The following is a 19,356-nucleotide window of genomic DNA, read 5'->3' on the forward strand; positions in this document are numbered from 1 at the left end:
CTCCATGTTCCCGCCCGTGGTGCTGTGGGAACACCTCCTCTCCACGCTGTGCCCCCCACCGCGGGCCTCACGCACCCCCTGCCCCACAGCTCAGCACCCTGGGGCTCACCCTGTGCTGCCTGCTGGGCTGTTCTCCCCCCGGGGAGCAACCTTAGCCCTTCTACCCTGGCCCTTTGGGAGGCCTTAGGAAGGGGGATCCTTGTGCACCCCCTGCCCCTCCACCCCAGCACTGGCCTGGGGCTCTGTTGTGCCCTCAGGGAAAACCTCAGTGCTTCTGTATTTGCCTCCTGCATCCCCGTCCCATGCAAGCACCACTTCTGCTCGCTCTCATGTGGCCTTGGGAGCGTGGAGGGCTGGCCTTGCTGCTGTCTGCACACTGGGGGTCTCGCAGGGTGTGTTGTAACCGGTGTGACTGTCTGGGGGGACAGTAGCAAGGACTTCCCGGCCTAATGGCATATGTCATTTGGTGCTCGTATGAGTACAGTGTCACACAAGTGCTAAGGCAGCAAGCTGGGTGACAAGGGTTTGTGATGGAGGTAGGCTGTACATCTGTGTTTGGGGTGGGGGAGAAGCCTTTTGCGGCTGGGGAGGGCTGCGGGGAGTGGGAGGTGATGGGTGAGGAGGGGAAGGTGGTGTTTGAGTGATAGGATGCTGGATGCGGTTGTCATGTGAACTTGGGATGCTGGACCGGCTCCTCCAGCCATGGATAGAGGTGAGTGCTGGCACTTGTGTAGCTGTTGAAACAACCCAGGAAAGTGTGTTTGGGCTAAACGGCAGCCTGTGATGTCTGTTCCCGTTGATGGCAGTTTTCAACGTCATTGTTGAAATAGTAAAGGAGCAACTTGGCAGAATTTGCTTCCAAGCTTCATTGAAAAAGAGGCAGCTTCTTAAATGAGCGGTATGCAATGTTTCGTCTTGGTTGGCATTTTATATGGAACTGAACCATACTGTGTTTATTGTGTATCGGCTAACTTGCGAACTCTTCCTGCAGGACGGTTGCCTGGAGTACCTGTTTGTTGCTCTAGTTTTTGCGTGGATCCTCATTTGCTGCCATTGTGCCAAGTGGCTCCATTTCTGATAACGGAGACAGGAATCACCCAGTCATTTTGTATGTTAAGGGCTGGATTTAATGGAGTCCGTTTGGCTGTTGGAGGAACGGAAAGGTGTGAAACTGCCTGAGTGGGAAGTCGCTCTTTCTGGGTACGGTAACATGTGGTTCATGCTGGTGTCAGTTGCTTGTGTGCGTGCTGAAAGCTTTGACCCTGCTTTGATTTGCCTTTCTCAGCATCTGTTCTGTAGGGTGGCTCTGGCAGCTGGATTGCTTCCTGCAATAAATCGGAAACGGCCCTTCTGCGTAGGGAGGACGGGATCTGAGGACAGGGTCTGTCAGTGCAGGCTGCTTCCCTTCTCTACAGTTGTAAGCTCTGTGGGTCTTGTGCTGCAAATGGGCTTGGAGTGGCTGGTGTTTTAAATGAGCTGTTAAATGTGAACACTAGAAGGCCTTGTTTGATAGAAGGGGGATGGGAGGAAAGAGCCAGCTGAATGGAGACAGGCATACTCCAGGCTGTGATCTGCTGAGTGCTGCTGAAGGGAGACTTGGCTCGTCCTTCTGTCCCTGCCGTTATTCTGGGTGACTACCAATTTTAGGTATCTACAGATTGCCTAGTCAGATATTATTTTTTTTTTTTCTGGATCTGGGTTCTAAGATGCAGAGCTGATGCAAGGAAACCTCATATAATGAATTTCAGGTGGCCAGCTCTTCGGTGTCACTGCTTGATGGCTTTGCTCTTGGCGTCAGCTCTTGTCCTGAGCAGAGCGGGGTACCACCATGAAAACTAGGGAACAGCTACATTAAGTTTCATGCTGTAGAAAGAGGATACTTTTAGCTCTGTCGCTGGGCAATGATTCTGAGCTTTAGGTGGGTGACTGAAGTTCTTGCAACTCGGCTGAACTGTTCTGGCAAGCTAATAACATCATTAATCAGGGCCCCCAAAATAGTGAGTATCTGATGGTAGGAGTACTCCTGGTAGCTAAGTGGTCTGCTGAAGGGACAGTTGTGATTCTGAGTGTATTTTTCAGGTGTTAGAAGTGTTAAGCTTGCCAGGTAAGGATAATAAGCTAATGCTGCAGTTGTACCATACACCAGCAAAGATCTGTAGTTCTGTTTTGCATATTCCAATATCTCAGGTGCCTCCAGACTGTAGGATTTACTGTCTGTCCGGAACAGCAATCCAAGCAGTAATCTTGCTGACGTTTTAGCGAAGGCTTGTTGATATTTTTCCTTTTGAATTCAACTTTCTGAATTTATTCCCAAACTGTTGGATTTCTTTACTGAAAGCTGAGGCACTCACTCAGTTTCTCTTTTCCTCTGCAGGATGGTGCAATGGATTTACTGAAAGAACTGAAAAGTATGCCTATGACTTTGGACTTACTGCAGGTGAGTTGCACAGTTAGGGTAAAAAGCTGAAGTCTGCATCTGGGTGAGTCCAAAATGTTGTCTAAATAAATGTAATAGATTTCCTCTCACTTCTTGCCTCACTCAAAGCATCGAAATAAACATTAAATCCACAAAACAGTACTGAACCTGAGTTTTGGACTGGCAATTAAATAGCCTTGGGGCACCGTATGCTGCCTGAAGCTTGTGCACAGTTGATGAGGCAAATGTGGGTAACTGCTCAAATCCTTTCTTAGGTTTCAAAAGGAGGAAAGACCAGATTAAAGGAGCAAGCACGGAAGGGCAGCCTTGGGAGAAGTTCTTTAAGTCTTTGTAATGGTGATATTCAGGACCATGGGGAGGTGTGAACAGAATTACAATTCGGAGATTAAGATATGCATCTTGGATTTTTTCACTCTTAAGCTTGAATGTCCCTTATGGGTGTATAGAGAAGATATTTGTGGGTGATTGGATGTCTAGCTTCTGATCGGTTTGAGTAAGCTGGAGATTCATCATGCTCTTCCAAAGCTGTAAGAAGATAATCATTCTGGAAGTCCTTACTTCATATCTTGGTCATTACTTTGACTTCATCGTGCTTATTTCTGATTTCAGTTAGTAACAAATAACAAATCTGATCTTGAATGATTCATTTGAATGTTCACTTGCAGTCCACCCGCATTGGGATGTCAGTAAATGCACTGAGAAAGCAGAGCACAGATGAAGAAGTGATATCGCTTGCCAAATCCCTCATCAAGTCTTGGAAAAAACTTCTAGGTAAGAAAATCAGCATGTTCCTGTCAGATTTGACTTGTGAAGGAGCTGGCTTCAACGGGAGGCTGGGTTGTTCAGGAGAGCTTATCTGTTGATCTGAATAGAATATTCTAGCAAATCAGCCTTTATAATTGCACCCTCTGTCTTTAAAGGTTTGTCGCCTACCATGCATTCCTCTGGATTTAGCTCCTGTTTAGCTAGCTCATCCTTGAAAGAGCATTGAAAGCTTCAGGACTATTCTTAATGTGTCCCTGTCCGTATAATAATTAGCAGCATTATTTGTAGAAACAATATCTGCACTCTGAACCCTCCGCCCCCACTTCTGTACTATGTAGTGTTAATACAGCGTGTGCTGTCAGCCTTGTGCAACGACTTGGAAAGAGAAATGCTGGAATGCATTTTGGGTGATGAGTTATAGAAGGACCTTAGTTTAACACCTTGTAGACAAATTCATGTGGACTGTTTCCTGCTGCGGAAGCTTTCCTGGTGATGGACGCTGGTAAGCAGAAGCTTGTAGTTCTGTCTGAGAAATCTTAATGCTGCTATGGCACAGACTAATGTCAAAATTACAGATGGAGGGATTACAAATATGGTTTTAATGGTTACCTTTGTGATAAAAGAATGAGGCATCTGCAGTGCTGAGATTGGAAGCGCAGCTCTACCTGTGTCCCGCTAGCCAGACTCTTAAGTGTCTCCCACTCTAAGCTAGTGGCAAAGTACCCCAATGTGAAATTCAAACACTCCTTATTTTTTAAACAGGTCTTTTGGGCAGCTGTGTGTAGAAAGAGCAAGAGCAACATGGTGTTTGAGGTGAAGTGAAATGTGCAGCTGACTGCAGTCTCTGCACCCCGGGGTTCCCCATTTCTTGGTAGGCTAAATGAGCGTTAGAAGCACTGTTGTCCTGACCTGGCTGGGACTGCCACTTCCACGTTAGGAGTGATGTGTATTGGCTAGGCTGAGACAGTTTACCTCTGGGTCAAACTTGTTCTACAGTGTCATGAAAGCCCTCTCCAGGGTTGTGCTCTTGCCTTTCAGCAGCACTTGGGAAACACTAGAAGTTGTGTTCCCAGAAGGACTAGCCTGTACTGGCCCTTCAGGTGGTGTTGGCTGGAAATGCTGCTTTTAGTGGGGCTTTAGAGAACTTGATCGTCTGTACTCAGCACCCACTGTGTCTCTGAAAGAAACTTTTGTGATGAGGCATGTCTTGTGAGGAAGCTTATCTCCTAGGCAGGGAAGGTGATCGCTCTTTAGTTTGAGGAAAGCTTTTGTTTGAATTAGTTTCTACTTAGAGACAAGGAAAAGGTCTATTGGAAAGTATGGAAGGCCATAAAGGCGTTCTTTCTCCTGATGGTTGTTGGAGAACAATAACTTGCCTTAGGTCAGCACTGTGTAGTGTTAAGGCATTGATTCGTGTATGCAGGGTTGTAGCATAAACAGCAGTTCTGAACCCTTTAGCATTCGTTTATCTTCTTTTGAATATAGATGCTTCTGAGGAAAAAAGTGAGGAGAAAAAGAAAAGCCTGTCCTTGCCAACATCTTCCTCGAAGGAGACTGGTAACTCAAGAGACCAAAGGTAACACTTCTGTTTAACCAAAGATGATACTGTTACAGAATTTGAATTTTCTTAAGGCATCTGACATTAGTTTTTATTTTTAAGTGTCTGAGTTGTGAATTTTACATAGTCAAATTCCTGGTCAGAAGCACCAGAAGTGTAGACTTCTTTGGAGGTTATGTGTGTGGTGTTTTTAATAAACTGTAATGCAGAAACATACATCTACAAAATGCAGTGGCTTTAGTGAGTTTTTTGATTTTATTCACATCTTATTTCATTTTTTTCTACTCTTGGTTATGTGTTGATTTTTCTATTAGTAAAACATTCCTCTCTTCTTTTTTGTGTTACATTTTAATATATTTTTTGCTCATTTCTAACTTTGAACTCCTTAGAATGAAGATTATTTTTGGCCTCTACAGTCTCAAGTGATGGATGGGATTGGTTGATACATCACTGTAGTAAAACTTCTGTTTCTTTGTCCTTGATAAGTCCCAGCAGAAGTCCTCTCTTCACTCTGGACTGATATCCACCCATCTGGCAGGTCTGCTGCATGCTTGCTCCTTGCCATGCCTTGAATGTTGCCTCCCCTTTCCACTGTCTGCCATTGCACTTGCCAAGCCATCGAGTGGAGGCAGTGATCAAAGGGGAGGGGGCAAATGTGATTTAAACCTTTGTTCCAGAGGTGAGAGACTTCTCCCAGCCTTAGATCCCAGGAGGGTGTGTCCTTCGTAGGTTTGACCCTTAAGTGATATAGGCAATTTAGCAAGTTTGCCAGAAGATTTAGAGTATTAAGGCTTTAGTCCTGCTGGTTTGCAGGCTTTTCCATGTTTGCAGCCTGTCTTTATTGGTCACTTTCTTGTCACTCTACCCTTTTCCTTTTCCTTCTTTGCTCGGATCTCTCAAGGTTTGGCACTTTGGTGTGAGCCTTTGCAGCTCTATCCAGAGCTGCTGATGGAGAAGGCTGCTGATGCTGAGCTACGTAACTTGAACTGACTTGCCTCTTTGATTATCTCACTTCCATAAAATGTGAAAAAGGATTTGCTAAGTATTGCAATGAAAGTACTGGGGAGACTTCGCAGCCAGAATTGAGTCTTGTAGTGATGTGTGACACGGGAGCTAGGACTGTCTAGATCTGCGTGTGTGATACATCCAGCGGCAGTCTGGTGGTGTGTCAGTGATACAGGGGTAAAAGCAGTAGGATGGTGTCTCCCAGCTGCTGTTCCCTTTTGTCCCACTGAGAGGAGATGGGGGTTGGAGGCCAAAGGACGGTCAGTGATGGTGGAGAAGGGTCTGCTGTGTAAGCTGAGAGGTGGTCTGAGCGGTATCACCAGCTTTGTGATGCAAATACCTTCTCTTCATGATTCTTATACTCTCAAGTGCAGACTGGTACTGCCTTCCCCAGAGTGTGGACAGAGGGAGGATCTGTTGTAGAGCTGATGATGGTAGGAACTGAGTCAGTCATGGGTAAGAGCCTTTGTTCATGTCCTTACTGGTAAAGGGAGGCAGATTGCCCTGCAGGGTAAGGGCAGAAGCCTGCGTGGAAGTACTTGTTGGCTGCTCCTGATAGGGAAGGGAGAAGGCAATTATTACCGACTTGGCTGGTGCTGCTTAAGCCAGGAAGTAGTATTGCAGTTCAAAGCAAATGGGAAGCTTCTGATTTAACTTTTGGAAAATTGACCTTGCGGAATGCGGAGCCTGGAGGGAAGGAGGTGTGAGACATTGCCTGGGCGCAGTGGCAGTGAACACCTCATGAGCAAAACGAGCTGGGCCTGCTCGGACATCTGGTTTGAAGGCTGAGGCTTGTAGTAATTTCACTCAGAATAGGATCCTGTGTGTAGGTAGAGGGGCAAAACCCTGCTGTCTCCTCGCTTTGTCAGACAGTTATTGTGGGGTATGTGGAGTGGAGCTTTCTGGTTTGTGCTGCTAATGCTCCCCTGTGCCTTGGTGTGCTGCAGATACTGCAGGGCTTTTTTTTCCGCCTTTATGCTTTCTACATGTATTCAGCCTCCATCTTCCGACTGGTAAAGCATCCCCTTCGTTGTGAAGGATGAACAGAAGCAAATGGATTAACGTAGCATAGAACAGCAGAAGTGGCTAGCTCCGGGTGTCAATCTGAGCCCAGGTCTCTTTACAGAGACAGGAGTGCTTATTCTCCAGTGCTGCAAAATAAACTACTAATCTGCCTTGACAAAAAAAGGAAATAATTTATTAGCAGTGAAGAGTCTTTGTTCTTTGAAGCACAGGCTTTGATGAATGGAGTCTGACTAGTTGCTCAGTGTGGGATAGCTGGTTCAGATGAGGCTGCTATCAAGACACCAAAGAGATCAGCTTGTATTCAGATATTTCAGCCACTTACTCCGATAGATTTTGGCTAGGCCTTCCTGTTCTGTCAGGGAGAAATACTTGAATAGCCCTTGGCCTGAAACTTGTCTTACTTTCTGGAGCACAGATGTAGAAAGCCCTCTGTAGTGACTAGAGAGCTACCACTGCAAGACCTGAAGGCTCTGAACCAGCCAGTGTGGAGCTGGCACCTGTGAAGTTATATGCTGCATTACTGTAATCCAAAGCATATTCTGTTGTGCTGTAGTATTTTAGACCATTAGTGTAGTACACTTTAATGGGCCATGTCTGATGTTTCTCTGTCTCTGGCAGCATGAGCTTTTTCTTTTCCAGGAGTCTCTAAACTGCCTTTATTAGCAGGCTTTGGATCTATGGCCTGAATTCAGCTCTTCTGTGGGATTTTCTTCCAGTGCAGCCCTGAGTTCTGCCTGCAGTCCCTGGCTGTTGCTTTGCCACCATTTTGTTCCAGTGTAGCCTTTTTTATGTATAAACTTTTGTTGCCTGGGTAGATTTACAAGCTCTTTCTCCTGTTTAACAGGAACAGTGTGAACCACAAGGATTTCCTGAAATAAGTCTTCTAGGTGTGTTTGAGCTCTATTTCCCAACTATTCTAATTATAAACTAACTTCTAAAGCTTAATAAATAACTTTCTGTACAGTCGTTGGAATGGCTGAGGACTGTTTCATCTAACTTGCGAGTGATCAGTTGTCATCTCAGGGCATGTATGACATGTATGTGTATGTAGGTGAATATGTCTTTACTCATCAGCTAACAGAAGTGGGATAACCGTTTTTTTATCCACCTCCAGGGAATAAGCATCTAAAAATTCAGTAGCATTTGCAGATAGAATATTCCTGAAAAATCAAGTATTACCTGTGCAAATATTAGTTTAAAGACCTGGTTTTAAGTATTGAATGCAGTGAAGGTCAGTGTTGAAGTTCACATGCAGTGTTTTGCTCTGGGAGACCTTAGTGTCAGTGTTGCTTGCAAAATGAGATGAAAGTTAAAGCTAGAAGAGCTCTTGGGAAAGCTTCTCCTGCCACCCCCTCCCAGGACAGCACAACCTCTGCCCAAGCTGACCCTAACAGGCTTTTGTCTAAGCTCTTCTTTGACAACTCTAAAAAACCTGAGGGTAAGACATTTCCACAGCTGCCCTTGGCGGTATCTTCTAATTCATAACTCGCCTTTACAATTTGAAACTTGCTGTCAATCGAAACCTGTCTTGCTAAGACCATTTCTTCATGCTTTTGTCTTTAGCAAGTATGGAGGACTTTTCCTACCATCTTCCTTTGTTACAAATTTTCCAGTATTTCGGGACTTGTTTCCTCTAAGTCTTCCCTGCTGCAAACCACTCCCATTCCTTCAGTCTTTCCTTTTATTGTAGGTATGTTTTCTAGGCTTTTTGCCTCTGTCCTTTGAGAAGTCTCATTTTTCCAAACTGTTTTGTGCAACATGATCAGCTGTGACTTTTAGATGAGTTTTTCCTGAGTTGTGTGTGCTCTGCTATATACACCCCCACGTGTGCTGCCTGTGATTTGTGCATAGCTTCTCAAGAACAAGCGTACCTGACAGCAATTTGTACATCCCAGATGGGAGAAGATCATCATCTAATTGATTATTTGCAAGCTAAGTTTTTTTCTTCTTTTTGTAATATGTGCAGTGTAAATCCTATTGAATGTTTGGAGCTGTTTGGGCACAAGTGTGTTCCTTAATAGCGTCCTGCAGTGCTGACCAGTAAAACTAGCTGGTAAAAAGTGTTTTTATTCAGCTACTGGTCAAAGAGAAACACACTAAGCTTGCAATGTAATCTCCCTTATAGAATGCATCTGTTTCATCCAAGCAAGAAATTAATCTTCTGCTATGGTTTGACCTGAAGAATTTGCTGTAAGTGCATCGGTGGATGCTTCTTAAAAGGACCTGGTGAGGTTTTGAACTGTGGAAATCCAGTAGCCCTAATGATGATCTGTGGGCTTTCAGGCACTGCAGAGCCAGACTGGATTTGAACTTAGCAGCAGCAGGGTCTCCCAGGAAGAGTCCCTGAAGTTGTCTGGCTCAGTTTGTGCAGCAGCAGATTCAGAAGGTTTCCAGCTTAGCACTGTTTTTCTGTAGGCTGACTAATCCCTTCCAGGACAATGTAGTGGAAGTGCCTGTTGATAACAGATTTATTTTTGATGGCAAAGAACTGGCAGTAGTGACCCAGCTTAACAGCAACTGTCAAGCCACTTGGATCTTCAAGGAGAGTATGGCATGGATGAAATATCAGGGTTTCTCTTTTTTCTTTTTTTTTTTCTTCCTTTGTCTCTTACTGCATTAATGTTACCAGGCATTGGCCATAAATATAGTGCATTTTATGGCTCAAACACCAAAGTCAGAGCAATCTCTGAAAAAATTGCTGTTCTGCTGCCTAGATTTAAGGGGGTAGGGGGAAAGCTCTATAAAATCATCTGGGAATCATAATAGCCCAAATCTTTTACCAGCAGTATTTACAGGGCTAACTAATTCTACATGCAGATGTTAGGCTTTATGGGCAAGACGTCTCAACACTGTGGGTGTACACCCAGCGGAACCGCTCACTCGAGTTACTTCTCCGGCATGCAAACCTCACAGCGGTGCGTGCAAGCCCAGCCCGTGTGGTGATTCATGCGGTGATCTTGCCGGCAGGTCTGGGCAGTGATTCTGTGCCTTCGGTCTTTCCAGGCAGCTCCCCCGGCAGATGACCTGAGTCGGCCACAGCAGGCAGGTGTTTGAATTCCCTTGCCTGTGCCTGTGATTGCTTGCAGGTGGAAATGAAGGTATTTTTGTGAGTGAAGCAGTATTTATTAGTCCTGTGCTAGCCTGGCACCTGTGCAAGCCATGTGTGGTTGTGTAGGGGTGTTCTTCCCTGAGATGAGTAATCAGAGAGTCTTGTCCAGATTACAGGAAAAAGGAAGATCCTCTGATGAGTTGCACTGTGATGTTGTTTTTTTAATGTGGGAGCTGAAGGAGCCATTTTCTTTCTTTCCCTTAGCATGGCTGCTCCTTCTTCTGGAGGGTCTGGTGTAGGCTTCTCTGATTTCTGCTCCAGAAGGCAACGTGCTGCACTCTTTGTTGGCTACAGAGAGCTAGAGTGCTTTTTTGTTCAGCTGTTCTCTTTCCTGCTGCTGACATCTTGGCAGTAAAGGATGTGAGATGAGGAACCAGCTAAGGTTAACTTCAGTGGTGGCTTCTGCTCCCTTTCTGCTGAGAGCAGTTATGGACTTGGTGTCCTGTAAAGTAAGAGAGGATAAAGTACCATGTATCTGTGCACTACACGATGCTGATGGTCTCAGGAAGTCCGGAGTGTATTTGAGTTACTGATGGTGTCCAACGGCTTCAGAATATTTTCACTCGATGCCCAGTGGTGCAGCAGTTGTCATGTGTTGAATAACAGAAGTTGGTTGGCAGGTCTGCTTCGTGGATTAAACCCTCCGTTTACAGCCAGCAGAGTCCACAGGAGAGCTCCTATCTGGGTTGGTGTTGGTTGCTGTAGTGTGCTGTATGCTGATTTGGGGCGAGTGTCTTTGCACTGTTTTCCTCTGACTGGTTTTGTATTATGATTAACAGGATGCTTGGCCACATACCTGCTGATCCCTTCACTGCTCTCAGTGACCCGAACTGAGACATTCTGACAGGTGAAGTTTTTCTTTTAGCTCCAACAAAAGGCAGGAGCCTCCGAAAACTCCGACCACCCCCAAAATCACCACCTTCCCTCCAGCGCCCATCACCTGCGATGCTGTCCGCAACAAATGCAGAGAAATGCTGACAACAGCTCTACAGGCTGATGGTAGGTGCTGGGGGAAACCTGCATTGCCTAAAGTGCTTCACAGCTCCTTGTGCATTCTGACAGAGACCTCGGTGTGTAGGTCAGCACCAGCTCCTCTTAGATACGCTGTTCTGGAGCAGCCTTGTCAAAGGATTGTTGCCATCAGCTCAGTCTAGCCACTGGTCACCCCTTTGACAAACTGGCTGTCATTGCAGCATTTTTAGACTCTTGCACCTGGACCTGGCTTGAGCCAGAGGCACGGCAATGAGTCAGGCAATGGCTGTTAAGAACATGGGGTTACGTGGGGTCTTCTGTGCTGCAGCCTGGGGTGGTCTGGCCAGAAGTTTAATCTTCAGGTGTGCAGATATGTGCATCCCTTTCTAGGTCTCAGTCTTGTCTGATTGCTGTAAAGTGAAGCTGTCATCTCTGCTTACCCTTGGGGCACAAAATGAAGCTGTAACTCAATACATGGAATTTGTTGGTAGTGGTGCTTATGCAGTCACCACCTGCTCTTAGACTCCCCTGCCTTTGCAGACTGGAACCCCTTAAGTACCGTGGTTCTCTGTGGATCTGGGGTGGAATAGGTCTCTCTTGCACTCAGACCGTGCCATCTAAAATGAGAGGCAACTGCAGGTGCTCAGCATCTCTGAAAGTCAGATTTTAAACACCTCAAGCTAAACACATGCTTGTGTCCAAATTGCAGATTCCTTTGGAAAATTGGGGTCTAAGCACTGCAGAGTTTTACTAATTTGGAGCCAAGGAATGTAGACGGCAGATGGAGAGGTTCACAAAGTCTTTATTTCTCGCCTTCCTCTGTGCACGCATATCTTTATATATATGCTGCATTAAATACTTGGTATAACCCTTAGAAAAACCCTTTCCATATGAAGTCTGGGAAAGAGGCCCCTTGAGGCCTTCCCTAAGCTCAGCCCTGTTGTGCCCTATCTTCCCTGCTTTATGGCGCTGGTTACCATAGCCGGTGTCCAAACTCCTAGCAGTCTATATGACGCTGTTTAATTGGTGTGTGAAAGAAGAGCGGAAAGGCAGACAGTCCTGAGGTGAGAAGAGAAATGGAGGCTTGATGCCGATGCGGCATGCTTTTGGGCCATGCCAGATTGTTGTTCTGAGTAGAGCTACTTCTCATTGACACCAATACCTGATAAGACTCAATTCCTGCCTATATATATGTTTGATTTCAACTATACCAAGAATATATTGGAAAATTCTGTGTTCTGGGGCCAAGGTTCTTGTTAGCTTTGTCTAGTGCAGTCCATCTCCTAGAGAGGCAGAGGGCACGGACTGGCTGGATTGGTCTATTTTCATCACTGCCCTTTTCAAAAGGGTCAAAGAGTAGCTAAAGCAAAGGCCAAGATGCCATTGGAAAGATGGAAAGAGCATGTAAATCAAAACAGCAAACTATGTAGATTTGTATCTTGGAAGTAGTGAGCCTGGGGACCCCTTGCCTGGTTGGAAGTCATTGACCTTGTTTTTCCCTTCTCTTACAGATGACTATATTGCCATTGGTGCCGACTGTGAGCACATAGCAGCCCAGATTGAAGAATATATCCTTACTGTACGGGGCTTCCTCAAAGGCCTGCGTGCCTCCAGGCCATGAAGTTAATGTGCTCAGAGGAAAGATGAGACAGTCTGTCTTTGCATCAGTGTTCTGCTGCAACTCTGCTTGTCAGGATTCTGGGTCTGGTTCTGCTTGGCTGAGTCCTGGGTCACTAAGGAGCCACCTGCGTGGCATTGGAAGCTCAGGGCAGGCTCCTTGCTGGTGTGATGGACACGGTTATTTCCTTCCTGTTCACACCATAGCGGACTGTAATCCCCAGTTTGTCCTTCCCATCAATATGCTATTTCCTGCTCTCAGCTCCGCTTCCAAATACACGGAACTTCCCTGTGCCTCCACAAAAGCAATGGCAAGGGTGGAGCAATGAGGATCAAGTTGCATGTCCATTTGAGATAAGGCAAGAGTTTGCTTGGTTTGGGGGCTGTGGGGTAGGAGGTGCAGCTGGGCCCTCTTAGTGGAGGGTTTTGTGGCTACCTTGCTGAGGGAAGAAAGAGCAGGTTGAAGAATCTGAGCATAACTGAAAAAGCCCGCACAGTGAAAAAGCCAGAACTGAAAGCCCCTGGATTTGGATTTTATAAGCCTGCTCTCAAATCCAGCATTAACCTCCCAGAGCAGATGCTGCTGTTGGGTCCCAGCACCCTCGTCTGTGTCCTGGCAGTGGGTAACACTCCCTCTTATTCACAAGTGGTGTAGAAGGTGCTTGGAGGCCTCTGGGTTGATTGCAGACTCCTTGACTGCCATGTACGCATATATCAAGATGTCAAGAATACTGACATGAAATACAAAAACCGAGTGAGGAGCCGCATCTCGAATCTGAAGGACTCCAAAAATCCTGAGCTGAAAAAGAATGTGCTGTGTGGGGCGATTACCCCTGAGCAGATTGCAGTGATGACCTCGGAGGTGAGGAGGCCTGAGGAGCAGGGTTTGCTGCTTACAGGGGGACATGTCCTGTGGTTTAGCTTGAAGCAAAGGGCTGGTCTGCTGCCAGGCTTGCAGATTTCTCAGCAGCTACTGCCAGAGTGCATGGGGAGCCAGCTAGCAATGGGATTTGCAGTGTGGAGAGTAGTCTGTTGGGCCTTCTGATCGTTACGGGGGCCTAGGTATGAACCAGAAACGAAAGGCATTCTGTCCTAATACCCATCTGTTAGGCCACCCCATCCTGTTGACTCTTTCCACTGTAGTGGGTGTGGTGGTAAAACTGTACAGATGTGATTTTATTGCTTTTTTTTTGAAAGGAAATGGCCAGTAATGAGCTGAAAGAGATCAGGAAAGCCATGACGAAAGAAGCAATCCGGGAGCATCAGATGGCCAAGACAGGAGGGACGCAGACTGACCTCTTCACCTGTGGGAAATGCAAGAAGAAGAACTGCACCTACACCCAGGTTAGTCTTCCTGCTCCTACAGCCTCCGCACCGCTGACCTCTGCACAGGACATGATCCATCATCGTCACGAGCTCTTATGGCTCCGTGATGGGCCCTGCAGCACAGCACAAATTTTGCTACTGGTGGAGAGAACCTTTTTGTACACTCGAGGCTCTCTAAAATTACTGCTTTTCCACAATGATTTTGTACATGTTTCTGTGGAGCTTGTGTAACTTTTTGTGGCTCATTTGTACAAGAGCAGGGGTTGTGCAGCACCAAGGAAGCCTTCAAAAGTACAGCAGTGCTGCACATTGAAAGCAGGTGCGGAGAACGTGGAGATTCAGACAAGAAAGGAGTGGGTAGTGTAGAGGAGAGAGACTGCAGAAACCGAGGCAGACATGTTGATGGTATTAAAAGCACAAATTAAGAATGTACATAAGCTGTGGCTGGACAAATCCCAACTTACTTAAAACCAAACAGCATGAAACAGGTGAAACATAAGGAATAAAGGAAGCAGTGATGTGAGCAGGCAGAGGGGATTTTTCTTCTCAATGGACAGCTGCTGGAAGCCTTGTGCATTACCAGTGCTTTTTAGTTCCCATGTTCGCGCCAGGCATCTGGAGATAAATGTGCCTTTGCTGTGAGTCAGTGTTTTAGAATGTGCAGATACCCAAAAATGCACCAGCAACCACGCAATTGCTACTGAGTGGGTGCCCACAAACTGCATGTGCAAGTGCTGAGTGAAACTCCTTCGTATGCTTGGACTTGACGTGCAAATGCAGATGAGAGCCAGGCAGCTGACCAGGGATTTTCCTTTGGCTCAGCAGCAGTCTTCCATCCCGCAGGCTGTCTCGGGCGAGAGGCCTCGCTCTGCGAGCGTGTCCCAGTAAGTCAGCTGGAAGCCCTGCCTGGGCTGTCTCGCTCGCCTCGGCAGTACATGGGACCGTCTCCACCTGTAGTGGACTGGAGTCCGACTGCTTGGAATTGGGGCAGGTGACAACAGTGTCTTCTAAATAGAAATATCACAAGGTTTTGTGTATTTTTATTAGTTTTCCAGTCAAATCACTGTTTGGTGACTAAGCTGTTGTAAGTTCCAAGTAGATGAAGTGGCATTTTTGAAAGTGTTGGAAGCCAGGCAGTAACGTCGGGTGAGAATTACAGAATTTATCTATCCAGGATGCTTGCAAAACATGATTAATTTGCATCATGCAAATACTGTGACTCTTGCATATTGGGTAATTACACACATAGATCACCATAATTATGCCTCGGCCTAGTTCCGCTGTCTGACTTGCGCAGGGAGTGCCAGTATTTTCAGTATGGATCTGCCTTGTGGTATTCAAATGCCATGAAAATCTCATTTTTAGCAAAGTATGTGTTTCTGGCAAGAGCCAGTCATAGGCAGCAGTCACATCTGGGTTAAATATCAGAGTTCCTTAATGGCTGAAATACAAAACAGACTGGAAATGTGCAGGACCTGGTAACCCAGAGCATGTTCCTGTGAGGCCAGGACGTAAGACTGATCTGTAAATGGGAATGGCTTGAGTGCTTTTTTTATGTGTCGCTGTGGAGCATGTGCTTGATGGGCTGAGGGTTTTATCGTCTCACTGCTGGCTGCATCTCTTCCTGGGGGAGCGTACGGGGAGGGCCCGGCTGTGGGTACGTCCACCTCCGGAACCACCCGCAAGGAATGGGCAGCAGAGGGGGCGAGGAGGGAAATCTGCTGCCCCAAAACACGTCACTCCAGGTAGCGTCAGGCTAGAGAGAGGTCATGAGGTGTGTGTAGAGGTGTGTATCTGTGTGTAAAACAATAACCAGGCTCATTTTACAGGGAAGCTCCTTTTGCCCTCCCAAGCCTCGGTCTCTCTGTGATTTCTGACAGTGTGACCCCAGCATGGGTCTCTGGTGGCCAGAGGGACTGGGAGCTCCCCGTGACCCCCCACAGGGGCCCCGTGTGATGCTCGACTCTCATTTCCCTCGTGTCCTCCCCCAGGTGCAGACCCGCAGCTCCGATGAGCCCATGACCACCTTCGTCGTGTGCAACGAGTGTGGGAACCGCTGGAAGGTAGCACACCAAGGATATTACTGGCACTGAGGGGTGTTAGGGTAGCTGCACCCACGATGCTGCAGACGCTTAGCTGCTGCCCTCGGAGGTGCTAGCCAAACGCTGACTGGCTCTAGCAAGTGATCTTTCCTCCCAGCACAGAGGCAAGAGCTCCTGGGTTCATCCCACCTCTGCAGACCAGCTGGGGTCAAATCTCACTCTCGCGTTCCCTGCCTCCCTCCTCACATCCCTTCTTCTGCCATGACCAGCTTCACAGTGCTTTTCCCTCTGCCCTCTGAGAGATGGTGGTGATGACATTCAGGATTTTAAAACTGCTCTTTGACGCTGCGCACAGAGCTCGGGGGTGAGCAGAAATCTCCTGGTCGGTGGTGAGCAGAAATGGTGCCACTACCAAGTGCCAAAGAGCAACAGCTGAGAGATTCAAACGGGAGCTGTGTTTGGCCCCTGTTCCAGGGGCCGAGCCCTGCCTCTGCAGCATCCCCAAGCCCTTGCCAGCTTCAGAAACAAGACCATCACCTGGATCCCTGTCTTCTTCTAGGCAGCACGTGCATGACTGCAACTCCCCTTGGCAGTGAGGTTTTCTAATCGGGGTTTAAACTCCCTTCTCTTGCAGTTCTGCTGATATGTGCCATGGCCCGAGGGCGGCAGCCAAACGCAGATCAGAGCGCAACCTCCATACGCCAGCTCCCACGGCAATTGTGTATTGTGTCCCAAGTGAGTTTGCATTGTCACATGCTGAGAGAGCCGCTGCGGGGAGGCCTGCCTCTCCGCTTGGGCCTCCGTGGAGAGCCACAGCTGTGGGCTGACAGGTTGGCAGGAGAGCTCACTAAACACATAGTCGTTATTTTCCCATCTAAGCGAGTACGGTCACTTTTTCTTCAAAACTAATATTAAACGTTTTTGTCAGTTTCTGACTTTTATTTGAACCATGTCCAGCACTTTGCTTTTGCGGCCTGGAACTGCATGGGAGCTTGACAGATGGTCAGTGTCCGGATGGATGAGGACTGAACAGTGCCTGGACCACCAGAAAGCGAGAAGCTGGTTGTCGGTACACCCACAGTGTGTGAAGGCTTGTTCCTAGTCAGCTCCTGAAACCTAAAACCCTGGGCCGAGTCCTGGGGTGGCTGGGTGGGTAGTACTGGTCTTCCTTGCCTGGCTGAGGAGACCTGTTGGTGGAACACAGCTTTTGGGGCACAGATTAGCATTCATTTGATTTTTTTTTTTTTTTTTTGGCACAGTGATGTGTACCTTGTGATCTCAGGCCTTTAAATGCCAACAGCATAGGCCCCTGCAAAGATGAGAATGTGCTGCCCAGGTTGTAACAGACTGAAAGCAGGGTCACACCAGCCAGAAAAATAAAAACCACTGAAACTGTTGATTTTGGGGAGCAGGACGGGGAGGAAGGTGTGCTAGACAGCCTGAATTTTCAGAGGGACTTGCTGGAGAGGCTGAGGAGGGAGGGGGAAATGCTGCAAATACAGGAAACTTTCCAGAGGCTTGGACCTGGAGGAGGTAGGGATTACAGGTAAGGGTGGGAGCTGTTAGCACTTAGCTCTAGAAACGGATGAGGTTCGAGGTGGTGCTTGGAAGGGGTGAAGTAAAGAAAGGAGCTAGTGGCAAAGCAAGCCTCAGGTGCCACATCTGCAACCCTGACCCTGAAGGGGACCTGCAGGATCAGGCTCTTTCTGGGAGATAACTGGAACCTGGTGGGGCAATTGTGTCTGTCCTCACAACAGCTTTCAGCCCGAGACTGAACATCTCTCTTCATTTGCCTTCTGAGCCTTTAACTGGGGTGATGCAGCATTCAGGGGACCCCAGTGAGGCCTCTGAGTTTGAGGCTGCCCCGGAGCAGTCCTCTGCACTGCAGCTCTTGTGCTGACAACTGGTGCAGGAGCATTTGCAGTCACATCTCTTATGGCATCACTCCCCTGCTCCAGAGCACAAAACAAGTATTTCCACTGGCTTTTCAGCAAGCCAGACAGCAGACATTCAACAGAGACCTTGGAGAGGTTAAGAGAGGAGTAAGCAGCCACATGAAAGCAATGGAAAACGTGCTCGCAGCCCCTTTGAGGACTGTGCTCCTCCCGGAGGCAGGGATCCCAACAGGATCCTTCACTCAGGGCTTTCACTTTATGAGGTGCAGCCAAGTCTCCCAAGAAGGAAAAGATTCAAAGATGCTGACAACTCATTTAAGCCTCACGAGTCTTGTGGCAAATGGGATTATTCAAGCCAGGCTCAGGAGGGAACAGTGTCCTCACAGTAATGCTTAAAAAAAAAAGCTTCAGGATCTGAAACCGAAGCTAGCCAAGGCACTCTGGCTCGTGCGCTGTGACCAGGAGCCAGCTCATCACCAGTTGCTGTTGCCTTTCTTCTTCTGTTACTGTAAGGAGGGGAGTTGAGCTTGGGTAGAGTTTGCTGACAATCCTGACCGAGGTAGGGAAGGAACCCCTCAGAAGTGATGGAAGAGTACTGCGTCTCGGGGCATTGCACAGTGCCGTTTTCTGGGATAACGCCAGGGAGGGGAAGGCCACAGGATAAAGAGGTCTCTTGGAAGTAAATATTTGCTTATAAGGTGTTTAAAGGTACTAGGGTGGGGAGCAAGAGACAAACTAGATTATCGGGTGGCAGCGGGGTTTTCCCTGGGCTGAGACCTCTGGGGTGTGCGGAGAGGCTCTCATCCCCCCGCCATGCTCTTGAACACTTTCAGGGATGCTCAGCCTCCGGGATGGTCAACCTCCAACTTTTGAGCTGGGACCACATTTTGAGAAGGAGATGGTGCCTTTACTGAGAGAACAAACCACGCACCCAGAACTAAAACCTCTCCGGTGCAGGGTGGGGATGCTGTAGTGGTGCAGACTCGGCACTCGGGGGGGGAAAACCTGCCAATAACAACCAAATAATAACAATACTGACATTCCTGAACAAATGAGCTATCTCTGGTCTCTCTCAAAAAATTCATTTTCTTGAACTGTATTCCCAGCTTGGCAAACAAAACTAAATTTACTGACACGAATTTCTACACAGTCAAGCCACTAGGAAGGAAGGAACCAAAAAAGAGCCGAGAGAATTTTTTTTGTTTGTTTAAAAAAATATCTTCAATAAAAAGAACCAGTGCCCCTTCTTTTTTTCTCTGAAAGGGACGAAGAAAGAAGAAGGAGGGGAAGGGGCAGATAAATAGGAAACCACGGGCTGTTGTGGGTCAGGACAAGCAGAGACTAGCGTTGGTCTGCTGCAGCAAGGCCGAGCTGGGCGGCAGGACCCCCGTGCCGGCTTGGATTCACCGCAGAGGGCAGGGGCTGCGGGCAAATACGTTTTAATTCTGCGTGCTGGGGCTCCAGTAAACCATTCCTCGTGCCGTACAAAACCACACAGATGTTATATATCTTCCCTGTGACATTTCCCATCCTGCGTGGAGCCCTGCCCGGCTGCTGCTCAGCTGCTCCCAAGGGACCAGGGCAGACCCCTGGGCCTCTCTCCA

General features: G+C 47.6%; 1 protein-coding gene across 1 annotated transcript; it reads left to right on the forward strand.

Moving 5' to 3' along the window:
- Nucleotides 1-2,380: 2,380 nt before the first annotated feature.
- TCEA2 (transcription elongation factor A (SII), 2) lies at nucleotides 2,381-16,804 on the forward strand. The gene is made up of 10 exons (XM_009703654.1): nucleotides 2,381-2,437; nucleotides 3,103-3,208; nucleotides 4,688-4,759; nucleotides 4,904-4,916; nucleotides 10,766-10,899; nucleotides 12,384-12,440; nucleotides 13,197-13,351; nucleotides 13,687-13,833; nucleotides 15,807-15,878; nucleotides 16,492-16,804. The coding sequence occupies exons 1-10, from the start codon at nucleotides 2,384-2,386 to the stop codon at nucleotides 16,498-16,500; spliced, it is 819 nt and encodes a 272-aa protein (XP_009701956.1). The 5' UTR covers nucleotides 2,381-2,383; the 3' UTR covers nucleotides 16,501-16,804.
- Nucleotides 16,805-19,356: the final 2,552 nt, after the last annotated feature.

The sequence above is a fragment of the Cariama cristata genome, unplaced genomic scaffold, assembly GCF_000690535.1.
Source record: "Cariama cristata isolate BGI_N322 unplaced genomic scaffold, ASM69053v1 scaffold34147, whole genome shotgun sequence".
NCBI lineage: Eukaryota > Metazoa > Chordata > Aves > Cariamiformes > Cariamidae > Cariama > Cariama cristata.